At 46.2% G+C, this 14,126-nt stretch overlaps 1 protein-coding gene across 1 annotated transcript; it reads left to right on the forward strand.

The window, feature by feature from the left end:
- Window positions 1–12,128: 12,128 nt before the first annotated feature.
- LOC311431100 (olfactory receptor 5AP2-like) lies at window positions 12,129–13,118 on the forward strand (the record flags this gene model as incomplete). The annotated part of the gene is made up of 1 exon (XM_084508314.1): window positions 12,129–13,118. One exon carries the CDS (start codon window positions 12,129–12,131, stop codon window positions 13,116–13,118), a length of 990 nt encoding a protein of 329 aa, XP_084364440.1.
- Between the last annotated feature and the right edge of the window lie 1,008 nt (window positions 13,119–14,126).

Genomic DNA, 14,126 nt, shown 5'->3' on the forward strand with positions numbered 1-14,126 from the left:
GAACTCCAAATTGGGTCTCACAAGGGCAGAGCAGAGGGGGACAATCCCCTCCTTTGACCTGCTGCCCATGCCTCTCTTGATGCAGCCCAGGATACAGTTGGCCTTCTGGGCTGCAAGTGCACACTGCTGGCTCATGTCGAGCTCCTCATCTACCGTAACTCTGAAATCCCTCTCTGCAGGGTTGCTCTCAATAGGTTCTTCTCCCAGTCTATATTCATGCCTGGGATTGCTCCATCCCAGGTGCAGCACCCTGCACTTGGACTTGTTGAACCTCATTTGGTTCACGTGGGCCCACTTCTCCAGCTTATCCAAGTCCCTTTGGATGGCATCCCTTCTGTTGTATTAACTGCACCACTCAGCTTTGTGTCATCTGCAAACTTGCTGAGGGTGCACTCTATCCCATCATCTATGTCATTGATGAAGATATTGAAAAGCTCCAGCCCCAAGACAGACCCCTGAGGGACACCGCGTGTCACCGGCATCTAACTGGACATAGAGCCATTGACCACTACTCTCTAGGTGCAACCTCCAAGCCAATTCCTTATCCACCGAATAGTTCACCCTTCAAATTTATATCTCTCCAATTTAGAAATCAGGATGTCACCTGGGACCATGTCAAAAGCCTTACAGAAGTCCAGGTAGATGATATCAGTTGGCCTTCCTTTGTCAACTGATGCTGTCACTCCATTGTAGAGGGCCACCAGCTTGGTCAGGCACAATTTGCCCTTCATGAAGCCATGCTGGTTGTCTCAGATCACCTCCTTGTCTTGCATGTGCCTTAACGTTGCTTTCAGGCAGATCTGTTCCATGATCTTGCCAGGCACAGAGGTGAGACTCACCAGTCTGTAGTTCTCCAGGTTTTCCTTTCTACCCTTTTTAAAAATGGGAGTGATGTTTCCATTTTCCAATCACTGGGGACTTCACCTGACTGCCATGACTTTTCAAACATGATGGAGAGTGGCTTGGCAGCTACACCAACCAATTCCCTCAGAACCCTGAGATGGATGTCATCAGACCCCATAGACTTGTAGCTGGTCAGATGCATCAAGAGGTCCCAAACCTGCTCTTCACTTACAGTGGGATGGACTCTGCTCCCCCAGCCCCCGCCTAGAGGTTTGGAGACTTGAGAGATGTGGGAAGCCTGACTGCCTGTGAAAACTAAGGCAAAGAAGTTGTGAAGTACCTCAGCCTTCTTCATGTCTGTTGTTAGCAGTCCTCCATCTACAATTTTCAGGGTATACTCTCCTTAGTCTTTCTTTTCTGGCCAATGTACTTGTAGAATCCTTTATGGTTATTTTTGCATCCCTTGCCAAGTTTAGCTCTAGTGCCAAGTGCCTTGGCTTTCCTGATCCCATCCCTGTACATCCAGACAGTGTTTCTGTACTCTTCCCAGGACACATAGCCCTGTTTCCACTGCCAGTGTAGTTCCTTCTTTTGCCTAAGTTTGACCAGAAGGTCATTGCTCAGCCATGATGGTTTCCTGCCTTCCCTGCTTGTTTTTTTGCACATGGGGATGGAGAGGTCTTGCGCTCTAAGAAAAATATCCTTAAAGAGTTGCTAGCTCTGATCAGGTCTTCTTTCCCTAATGACAGTGTCCCATGGGATCTCATCCACTAATTCTTTGAATAACTGGAAGTTTGCTCTTCTAAAGTTGAGAGTCCTGACTTTGTCCTTTGCCAGGCCTACGTCCCTCAAGATCACAGACTCAACTAGGGCATGGTCACTGCAACCCAGACTGCCTCCAATCTTAACCTCTTTAATGAGGTCATCCACACTGGTGAGCACCAGGTCCAGAAATGCTTCTCCTCTGGTTGGTTTTTCTAATACCTGGACCAGGAAGTTGTTTTCAATGCACTCTAGGAGCCTCCTGGATTGCATACTGCCTGATGTGTAGCTTTCCTAGCAGACATCTGGGCGATTGAAATCCCTCAGCACAATGAGAACCTGTGAATGTGATGCTTCTTGTAGTTAGAGTAAGAACGCTTCATCAAAAAGCTCCCTTTGAATGCTGCTCATTAGTCACAGGACAGCCTTTACCTATCCCTTTCCTAGTACAAGCTGGCCGGGATGAAAAGCTGACCCTGGAGCTGGTGACAGGGCCCTGTGAAGTTGTTACACCTCCTCCAAACCCTGCAATGCAGGGATGATGCCACAGGTCAACAAGTCACTTTACATTGCCTGATCCATTTATACATACTCTCAGCCCCTGGCAAACACAAATAAATCAGGTCAGCTTTGGCCCTTTTTATAGATGGATTATGTAGGTGCAACCATTACTGACTTTTTTATTTTTCCTGCAAAGTAAATACTAGCGGTCAATTAAATTGAATGAAAATCATAGAACCATTTAGCATGAAAAAAGAGCTCTAAGAACATCAAGTCCATCCATTAACCTAGCACTGCTAAGTCTATCGCTAAACCATGCTCCTAAGCACCACATCTATACATCTTTTAAATATCTGCAGGGATGGTGGCTCAACCACTTCCCTGGGCAGCCTGTTCTAAAGCTTCACATCCCTTTCAGTGAAGAATATTTTCCAAATATCCTCTGATCCAACTTGAGTTCGTTTCCTCTTGTCCTGTTGCTTGTTGCTTGGGTGAAGAGATCAACACCCCCACCTCACTACACAGTACCAAACTAGTTATGCCTGTTCCCTGCTACAGAGTAGCTTGAGGCACTGCAGTTTTCTTCAGAAATTTAATAAATAAATGCAAGTCTTAGAAACAAATGTCACCTTGTATTCCATTACCATTTTCAGAAGATACAGAGTGAGGCTTTTGTCCTATCTTGGGCAGACCGAACTGGAAATGCCAGATTTTCCTTATTCTTGCTTATGGACTGGTCTAGTTAGCAGAGTATTCCAGGCAATTTATCTGAAAAAATAATAAAAAAATACGTGTGTGTATATATATATATATATATATATATATATATATATATATATATATACACACATATACTTCTTGAAGAAAACTCAACTCTTTACTGGAAAAAAAGCAACGAGAGAAATCTGAAATATTGTTCTTACAAAACCTGATAAGAATTTAATTTCAGAGGTCAGACATGCTAGTGGGAAAGAGGTCCAACCCCGCTCAGAGCAGGACCCATTAGCACAGGTTGCTCAGGGCTGTAGGCAGGTGAGGGCTGAGTATCTGCAAGTACAGAGTCCATAGTTTCTCAGGGCTTAGATATAGTGCTTGAAGGATTTTTCTTCCCAGAGGGGGATGTTGCTCGTTACAACTAGGGCCTGTTGCCCTTTCTCATCATAATGCACCTGTGAGAAGAATCTGTCTCCATCAGCTCTTCCTGCTCCCATTAGGCAGCTGCAGACTGCAATGAGGTCTCCCCTTCACCTTCTGCTCTTCAGGCTGAACAAATCAAACTGTCAGCGTCTCTGCATACATCCTGTGCTCCAGCCCCAGAGCCTTCACAGAACCCACTGGGCAATGTATGACATGACTGACTTGTAAAAGGGAGCTGGAAGTTTGGTATGCTCAGTTGTATCGATGCTATAGTAAAAGAGGGCATTTTCCTACAATCTCTGTCAAATAAGTCTGAGTGCTACAACTGTGGTGTTTATAAGAAAATTATGAAGAATATTACCCATGGAGCTTTCTAAACAGGGATATTCAGAGGAAAAGGAGAACACAAGCCTGAGCCAGTTTGTACTAAAACTGTTGGAACTACTGTTTGGCTGACATCTGGCAGAGCAGTTTTAGCACCATCAAAACTACCTCAGTGATAGTCCAAATCACTGAGGAAAAAACAAACAAACAAACAAACAAAAAGAGAGCACAAGCCTGCTGCAGACAACAGGAAGAAACATCGCCATCAACAAAGCACTGAGCTCCTCAATCAGATGTGGCCACAGAAAGAATACAATAAAAGTGTATTTAAAAAAAAAGGGGGGGGGGGGGGGGGAGGAGAGGAACAGGAAGAAAAATGCATTCAGCTTTTATATGTCAAAGCAATAGCAATATCAGTGAAAGCAGTGGTATAAAATTATCTGGATCATCAGGTTCAGAGAATGGTGATTACCAAGTCATTCTCTGCCTGGATACCAGTGACAAGTAGAGCATCACAGATATCTGTCCACCTGACCTGTATTGTTTAGCATCTTCATTAGTTACATGGAAGAGATGGCACTCTTGTCAAATTTGCAGGTGACACCAAATTGAGGGTGTGTATGTTCAAGGGCTGCCTTTCAGAGGGACCTGGTCAGGCTGGAGGAATGGGCCAACAAGAACATCATGAAATTCGACAAGAACAACTGCCAAGTTCTATGCCTGGCAAGACAAAGCACCTGGGAACAAGACAGGCTGGGGATGCTTGTAGCAGCTCTGTGGAAAAGGCCCTAGGAGCCTTTGTTGGACAGTGAGCTGGATACGATGCAGCAGTTTGCCCTGGCAGCAAAGATGGCCAAGGGCATTCTGGGCTGTGTGAAGAGAAGCAAAGAAAATAGAATGAGGCAAGTGGTTATGCCCCTCTATTTGTTACTCCTGAGACCATATCCAGATACTGGATCCAGTGTTGGGCTCCCCAGAACAATGTCAACAAACTAGAGGAGAGTTTCAGTAGAGAGCCACCAAGATGATCAGGACTGGAGCATTTGCCTTGTGAGCAGAGGCTGAGGGTGCTAGGCTTGTTCAGCCTGCAGAAGAAATGGCTTTGGTGGGTACCACCTAGCAGCCTTACTGTACATATAGGAAAGAAATCCAGAAAATAATACCAGGTTCTTCACAATGGGGCTTGGACAGAGGAAGAGAGCAGTAGGCAAAAGTCAGGCAAAGATATTTCAAGTTCAAGATACTTCCTTCTGAATGGATGTAAGGAACAACAGTGACTCTGAAGCTTGTGAGGTAGTTGATCAGCATCTCAGAGAGGCTGTGGCATCTCTGTCTTCAAGGGAGTTTCCAGACCTAACTGACTACAACCCACAGCAGCCTTGTCTGACCATGGAGCTGGTTGTGTTTTAGGTAGTGGGTGGGCTGTGCAGGCAGATTACTGCCACCTGGAACAACATCATTAATTGCATTGTTTTCCTTGTCTCTGTGTCCAAAAGAAACATTTGTGTCCAGGTGCAGTCCATGAACACTGAGTAGGCACTACAGCTGTAGTAAGCTGATATAAGCGATGATGGTTTTTGACTGAGAAAGAATTCTTAAGCTGGTAAAGATACATCTGTCAAAACAAACAGGGAAACATGGAGACGTTCACAGTTTTTTACAATAGTGTATGTTTTTTGAAAAGCTTAGCACTTACGATTGAACAAGTAAAGGGCTCTGCACCCAGTTGAGTCTGATTTCCAGAACTGCTTAGTACTCAAAGGATCTGAGCCCAAACCTTGTGGTTACGCAACCCAAGGATAGACTTGATATGCCTTGGTAGAACAGAGGAGGATACGGCATTGAAGTTTCTCCTCATAAAGGCTGCCCTGAAGAAAGAACTACAAAAAAAAATGGACATGGATTGCCAGAAATAGCTACCAAGTTTCTGGCATCTGACAAGATTTCAGTATATTTTAATATTTCTGCCAAATATTGATGGTCTCAGCAAAGCCTTATTTCAAATATCAGTGTGGGAGGGGGTTTCTCCAAGTGCTGCCAGCATGCGTCTTCATATAAAAACATGAGAGAGTAGCCAGATTATATGGGAATACCAAGCCACTGAATTTCTGTGTGGAGCAAGGAAATATTCATCATTGTTACAAGAGGCAAAACTTTTAAAAGTCTAAGCAAATTACTGTGTCAAAAAGTCCTTTTGTCATGGTGCTTCGACCTTGTCAGCCCAGCTTCCCTGAAAATGCTCTCTCAGACAGGGCCTGGCTGAGTTGCCCTCAGAACAGCCTGGAGCGGTGTGTGGGGTCAAAGTGAGTCTTGTGTCAGGAGGGCTTCATCCCAATTGCTCAGATTCCACTTGTGTAGTCTGACTGGGGTATGTGTCTCTGCTCCTTGCCAATGAACAAGAACTACCTCTGCAAGCCTCTCCCCCAGGGTCCTCATGGGGTTAAAAGCAGCTCCTCTGCTCACAAGCCTAGCGGACACAGAGGCCCTTCCTCATGCAGGTAAGATGCTGTGGGCAGCAGTCATGAACATTGTTATTTTTCCCTTGTAGCAAGCACTGGATATCAGCCAGTTTGCTGTTGGACATGGAGGTAAGGGAGTGCAGGAAGGGCAGGCCCGCTGCCCATGGTCGGGACAGCAGTCTTGTTTATGGTGGGATGTTCTTAGGGGTCTTATTCATGGTGGAACCATCTCAGGGGTCCCTGTCAGCACATGGTATGGCACCCAGGACTCCTAGGTGTTCCAGGCATGCAAGCAGGCTGTGGCTGCTGGTGATGCAATCAAGTCTTTTTCAGAATAAATTAGTTCTGCATTATTGCCGGCTTCCTTAGTTCAGCCATCACCTCAAACTGGTTCTGGACCATACCCAAGTTTCAGGATTCTACCTCCCATGGCTACTTGCTCCAGGTTATCTGGTCTGCTCAGCTAGGTTCAAATGGGCCATGATAGCTTGGAGAAGAAAGCCACATTCTCCTTCAGGAGCAGCTAGCTTCCTTGGGTGGGCACACAGCATATTTGGCTTCCTGTAGGAGGTAGGGTGACACACAACACCCCAAAATGCTGGATCTATGCAGAAGTGCACTCAGATGATGCAAAGCACCTTCTTTAGGCATTTCACTAGTGGTAAGCTGGGTCTCAAACCAGTGCATCACTATCACACCAATCAACAGTGCCTTCCTACATCTACAGGGAGTGAGAGAAACCAATTGCCTCCCCAGCACTAACAGCAACAATGCTCCCTCTCTGCTCATCTACACAGCCTTTTGGGGCTGGTCAGCAGTGAACAACGGTGTAGTTTCACTGGGAAACAGCTGGGGGTCATTAGTGACCATGAGAAATCTCTTTCAGTGCAAGTGAAAGAGGCTCAATCCTGTGCAGTGTGAGGGAGGAAGCAAGATTTTCCTACCATGTTTCCATTTCATTGTGTACAGGATGTCTGAGGACAAAAGATTTAAATCAGGCATTTCTCGTCATGTGGCTGTGTCACTGACTGCTACATTGCTCCATACTATGGTGAAAGATTAGGCTCAGCTTCTGTGAAGCTTCTGTGTCTGCACTGTAGTCCTGTGCCTTAACACCTAATCAAGCCTGAATTTGTCAGTACGGGGAGTACATCATCTGCGGGTCTCCAGCCCTCTGTCACTACTGCAGCAGAACTAACAGTTCCCCGCAGTTGCTGGAAATACCATGATTGACATGTCATCACTGTGTACTTGCATCAGCCCAAGGGCTCATTGACATCATGTGATGGGCTCACTCACCTCTTTCTCACCTACTCTGATTTTCAAGGGTTGAGCTCAGAACATAAACAGATAACTAGCCATTACATACCTAATCTCCTACTTTGAATTTATTCTTATTTTTAGCACTCCTTTTATTGACATTCCCATGTCCCTCCTGCGTAACAGGGAGGTCCCCACCTTAACTGGAGCCATCTCCACTGTAATTTGTCAGTAGACTCCTGCTGCTGGCTAGCAGGTTAGTAGTAAAAGCATCTGACAAGGTCCTTAGCAGAGCATGCACTCACACCTGTACCACGGAGGCATCTGTGCCCTACCAAAACTGACTGCCTCAGTGCTGTGCATGTTCATGTTCATGCATACATAGTTTTGAACCTGTACAGAGAAATGTGCACATTATGCAGCTTTGCAGACAGGGACAGATGGAGATAGGAGATGTTTCCAGGGGAACACTGCTGTGTGCTGTTCCAGCTCTTGTCTCTCTCAGGAACATGATCCTGGTTGCTTTCAGGACTAAAGTAACACTGAGACAAACAAGCTGTGCTATTCTTGCATCAAAATCCATATTGCTTTGGCTGTGGGCTGACTTGAAGGAAGAGATCATCCCTAATTTCCAGAATACTCGATGATTAGTCCATTGGAGTCCAATGGATGATAGTCCTTATGTTCCTGTCAAACATATGCAGAAATAGTAATTAAAACAACAACAAAAACACTGTTAAAGAATATGATGACTTTGGACACTGCTGAAGAGCTTGGCCAAGCAGTTGCCACTCAGCTTTGCAGCACCCCCACTCAAGATGGAGTATCAAGTTTTTATGTCATTGAATGTGCTAAGATGGATGTATATAGACTTTTCAGGACCCATAGGCAGAGAAGGCAAAGAGGTGGAGTAGCCCTCCACATGAGGGAAGGTCTTGATTTTATGGAACTTACTTATAGTGATGAAAGGGTTGTATGCCTTTGGGTAAGTCGGGAGAAAGGCTAACAAGGGAGATATTGTGGTAGAAGGATGTTATAGACCACCCAACCAGGATGAAATATTTTATAAGCAGCTAGAAGTTTTGCAATTGCTAGCACTCATTCCCATGGGAGACTTCAACTTTAAGCGCAGGAAATTCTGGCTGAATATGAGGGAGCACTTCTTTACTGTGAGGGTGACAACACTGGAACAGGTTGCCCAGAGAGGCTGTGCTGTCTCCTTCTCTGGAGATATTCAAAACTCGTCAGGATATCATCCTGCGCAATGTGCTCCAAGTGATCCTGCTCTGTGGGGGGTTGGACTAGATAATCTTCAAAGGTCCCTTCCAACCTCAGCTATTCTGTGATTCTGTGATTCCCAGTTGTCTGCTAGAAATACAATACAGTGGAGAAGAAACAGACTAAGCGATTCCTGGAATGTGTGTCGGTAACTTCCTGACACAGGTGGTCAGAGAACAGACTTGGGAAGATGTCCTACTAGACCCGTTGTTTACAAGGAAGGTTGATGTGGTTGATATGTTGGTTGGAGGCTCTCGGGCATAATGATCTCAAGATGATAGAGTTCTTGATCCTTTGGGAATCAAGGAGGCAGTCTCATTCTCATGGCTTGGACAGATCTACTGTTTGCTGTGTAGAAAACTATCTGGATGGCCAGGCTCAAAGGGTTGTTGTGAATGGAGATAAATCCTGCTGTCGGTCAGTCACAAGTGGCGTTCCCCAGGGCTCGGTATTTGGGCCTGTTTTGTTTAATGTCTTTGCCAATGATCTTTATGAGGGGATTGAGTACATCCTCAGTGAGTTTGCAGATGACACCAACTTGGGTGGGCATGTTGATCTACTTGAGTGAAGGAAGGTTCTGCAGAGGGATCTAGATAGGCTGCATCAATGGGATGAGTCCAATTGCGTAACTTTCAAGAAGACTAAGTGTGAGGTCTTGCACTTGAGCTGTAACAACCACATGGAGTGGTACAGGCTTGGGGAAGAGTGGTTGGAAGCTGCCTGTCAGAAAAGGAACCTGGGGCTGCTGGTCAACAGCTGGTTGAACAGGAGACAGCCGTGTGCTCAGGTAGCCAATGAGGCTAATGCCATCCTGGCCTGCATCAGAAATACCATGGCCAGTGGGAACAGGGGAGTGATTATCCCGCTGTGCTCAGCACAGGCAAGACTGTATCTCAAGTACTGTGTTCCGTTTTGGGCCCCTCACTGCAAGAAAGTTACTCATTTGCTGGAACATGCTCAAAGAAGAGCAATAAGACTGATGAAGGAACTGGAAAAGAAGACACATGAGGAGTGGCTGATGGAACTGCGGCAGCTGAGTCTAGAGTAAAGGTGACTGAGGAGAAACCTCATGGCTCTGTACAACCTGAACACCCTGTCACCTCATGGCTCTGTACACCCTGCCTGCTGCAACCTGAAAGGTTGCAGCAGGCAGGGTGTTGGTCTCTTTTTTTCAGGTAATAAGTGGTAGGATGGGAGGAAACAGTCTCAAGTTGCACCAGAGAGGTTTAGATTGGATACTGGGAAGAATTTCTTCATGGAAAGGGTGGTTAAGCATTGGAACAGGCTGCCCAGGGAAGTGGTGGAGTTCCCATGCCTTGTGGTATTTAAAACACATGGAAGTGATGCTTACGGACATGGTTTAGAGGTGGAGTTGGTAGTGTTAGGTGATGCTTGAGCTTGATAATATTAAGGGTCTTTTCCAACCTAAATGGTTCCACAATAATGGTGAATTAACCTTTTGACTGCAAATTTTCCTTTCAGTATTAAAATTAGAAACAATAAATAGAGAGTAAGAGAAATTAAACAGAACTAAAAGTAGTGAACTTCACCATGGAAACATTAAAGCTCTTAGTCTACTTAGCACATTGAAACAAACACTAAGACTGATTACAGTGTGCAAGTGTAAAAACAAGGAGAAAATACTATCACACTAGAGGCTACCTAATCTGGAAGAGAAAGACCTGAAAAGCATAAATGGGACAGAGCTGACATTCCAGCAATTCCATCAGAACAAAACGCAAAAATTTAGCAATGTTTTTAATTTCTTAGAAAGCATAAGGAAAAAAAAAAAACTCCAAGAAAAAGCAGTAAATTCTCCATTGCTCACTGTTTTAACATCATGCTGCAATGTATGGCAGGGGCTGCACAAATGGAGAGCAACTTGGCTGTAAAGGACCTGGGGATCGTGGTAGACAACAGGTCGAACATGAGCCAACAATGTGCACTTGCCACAAAGAAGGCTAACAATATCATTGGGCTGCATTAGGCAAAGTATTGCCAGAAGGTCGAGGGAGGTGATCCTGCTCCTCTACTCAACACTGAGGAGGCCACACCTCAAGTGCTGGGTCTGGTTCTGGGCTCCCCAGTACAAGAGAGACATGGACATGCTGGAGAGAGTCTAATGAAAGGCCTCAACGATGATGCAGGGACTGGAACCTTTCACTTATGAGGAGACTCTAAGAGAGCCAGGACTGTTCATCCTGGAGAAGAGAAGGCTGGAAGGGGATATCTGAAGGGAGGGTGCAAAGAGGACAGAGCCAAGCTCCTTCCATTGGTGCCCAGTGACAGGACAAGAGGAAATGGGTACAAACTGGAACACAGGCGGTGCCATCAAGAAACTTTTTCTCACTGTGTGGGTGACCAGGCACAGGTTGCCCAGAGAAACTGTGGAGTCTCTCTTGTTGGAGATCTTCAAAAGCTATTTGTACATGATGCTGGGTAAGCAGCTCTGGGTAGCCCTGGTTGAATAGATGGCCCTAGTTGGACAAGAAGATCTCCAGAGGTCCCTTCCAAACTCAGCATTCTGTGATTCTGTGTTACATGCTTTGGACAGAGAAATTAAAAACATATAAATGAATGTTAAGCAAGGATTTATGCCTGAAATAATTTAATCATGTTATTATAGTGAAGAGACAGGACAATTGTAATCAGTTGCTAAAAATGTCTTTGAAGAGAAACGGATTTTGTGTGTGTGTGTGGCATATTCACTTTGGCCTTGTATAATGGCAATGGAACCCTGAATAAGCATCAGGAAATTTCTCTAATGTTCACTAAATTTAGAGTGACAGGAACTGACTGATAGCTTGGGGACATTGCTGAATACTGATCACAGGAGATTTGTCAGAGAAGATCGAACTGTTACCCATGAGGAAAAGCTTCTCACAGATACCCTGTACAGATGCAGGGAGGCAGACATGATGGCGTCTTGTTTTGAAGTGTACAGTTTCCATGTCAGAATAGCAGAGAACTACTTCCTTGAGTTCAATTATGTGCAGTACCCTGCCTTGCACTCCAGCCATACCTGGTACTGTCAGTGAAAACCAGTCCAGAACCCAGCAGCAGCTAGAGTTCCTGGCAAAGACATGCTCAGTGATGGTTGCTACACTGACCAGTTACCTTATTCTCTGATTCAAGAATATTATAGAGCACTAACATAGAATCATATCACAGACTGGCTCAGGTTGTAAGGGATCTTAAAGAAGTAGGGAAGTGTGGGGTCACCATAAGTGCAAACAGGAGAAAAAGAAAGACATGCTGGGTCTTCTTCAATGCAGTGGGTGAACCAAGGAAGTGTAGGTTAGTCAGGATGTGCAGTGGTCATGGTTTTTCCTGTGTGACTCTTGCAGTCAGGTCACCAACACTGAATAACACATCTATTGATTGCAAAATGCCACTGTCTGAAATACCAGTATGGGAGGCTTTCATCCATTACGGAGATAGGACTAAAGCCATCATACCAGTGAAATCCTTGCTTTGTGGGTGGGTGTGCACCAGTCCTGTGGCTCACAATCTCCACCTCTTCCCAGTGCTCTTTTCTGCCTGCAGACCAAACCAGCTGGCCCCATGGCAGGAGAGAACCAGACTCGGGTGACAGAGTTCATGCTCCTGGGCTTTTCTCATGGCCAGCCCTTCCTCTTCGTCCTTTTTCTGGTTGTTTACCTGGTCACGCTTCTGGGGAATCTTGCAATACTTGCCCTTGTGTCCCTGGATCCCCATCTCCACAACCCTATGTACTTCTTCCTCAGCCATCTGTCCTTCTTGGACATCTGCTACTCATCAGTGACAGTACCCAAGATCTTGTCAAATGTGCTGCGCTCACAGGCAACCATCTCCTACTGCGGGTGTCTGGCACAAATGTTCTTCCTGATGGCGTGCGCAGGAGCCGAGTGTGCACTCCTAGCTGTCATGGCCTATGATCGCTATGCAGCAATATGCCAGCCCCTGCACTATGTCCACACCATGAGCCGGGGTGTCTGCACAGTGGCAGCTGCGGGCTGCTGGCTCTGGGGTATGCTGGATTCAGCTGTGCACACACTTCTGGCTTCTAAGCTGTCCTTCTGCGGGGCTGCCCATCTCCAGCACATCTTCTGTGATGCTCCCCCACTACTGAGGGCAGCATGCAGCAACACCCACCCTGTTGAAGCGGCACTCCATGCTGCTAGCGTTTTTGTGGGCCTCAGCCCCTTCCTGTTTGTCATCATCTCCTACCTCCGCATACTGGCTGCTGTCCTTGGGATGCCTGTGGCTTCTGGCCTGCACAAAGCCTTCTCCACTTGCTCTGCCCACCTGCTTGTGGTCACCCTGTACTTCGTGACAGCCAACCTGAACTACAACCGACCGAACACTGGCTACTCGCCAGTGGCTGACACAGTGGTCTCTGCGCTGTACTGCATCGTCACCCCCATGCTGAATCCTCTCATCTACAGCCTCCGCAACCAGGAGGTGCAGAGGGCCCTGCAGAAAGCCCTGCGGGGATGGGGTGTGTGGGGCTCCCCAGGCAGCAATGCTGGTGTGGTGTTGGCCCCTCATCAGCTAGCTGTAGAAAATCTGTGATGGCAGCAGTAGGCTTGGGACTGCCTGGGAAAACAGGGGGTGCTTATGGGATACTGTCATCATGTGTCTGACCCTTGGCATATCACTGATAACAAAAAGGCAAAATCAAGTCGGGATCAAGGCTATAGGATCCAGGTTCCAGGATTATGTATCACATGCTGAGCTCAGAGAAGGACCCACTGCAGCCACATTATCATGGAATCATAGAATCATAGAATGGCCTGGGTTGGAAGGGACTTCAAGGATCATTTAGTTCCAACTACCTTGCCATAGCCAGCGATGCCACCCACTAGATCAGGTTGCTCATGGCCTCCAGCCACCTACACAAGGTCTGCATGATGAGGGAAGCTGTCACAAGCTGTACATGCAGATGCATGCCTGCAGGCATGGCAATGCTTCTGCAGCTGTGCCACAGAGGTACACAGTGGCTGGAAGAGACCAAAACATGATCATCTATACCTTGGTTACCAAACAGACACAGCAAAATTGGGGCGGGGTGTGTTTGTGGGGAGAGATTAACAAACAAAATTTTGAATTAAAAACGACATCTCACCTAAAACATAATGTGTCTTTCCCATGATTGGCAGACAGAGACTGTGATTTTTTTCCAGTCTCAAACAGTAAGCAGGGATGCTGTACTACCCTCCAGGAGCTCATGTTTTTTTTTTCTTGTCCAGGTGCAGGATGGGCCACAACAAACTTGTGAGCTATACTGGAAGCCAAAGGTGCCATAATGGGGTCCTCCACAACCCTGCTGCTGGCATTTGGCACTGTGTTGGGATATGTTTCTGCAGCTTCTCACAGGCTGCAAGGCTCAGCAAGTCCTTGATTTATTCCTGATGTGATGGTACTCACATATCAACAGCCAACTCCTATAGTGGCATGTTGAGCATCTAACCTGGAACACACTGGGTTAGAGGAGGGCTTCAGTTTGCATCGGGTTGTCACCTGAATGCTGCTTTAAATATTAAAAATAAATGTCATGCACATTTCCTCTTACCCTGCTTT

The sequence above is a fragment of the Aythya ferina genome (genome assembly GCF_964211825.1).
Source record: "Aythya ferina genome assembly, chromosome: 1".
Taxonomy (NCBI): domain Eukaryota; kingdom Metazoa; phylum Chordata; class Aves; order Anseriformes; family Anatidae; genus Aythya; species Aythya ferina.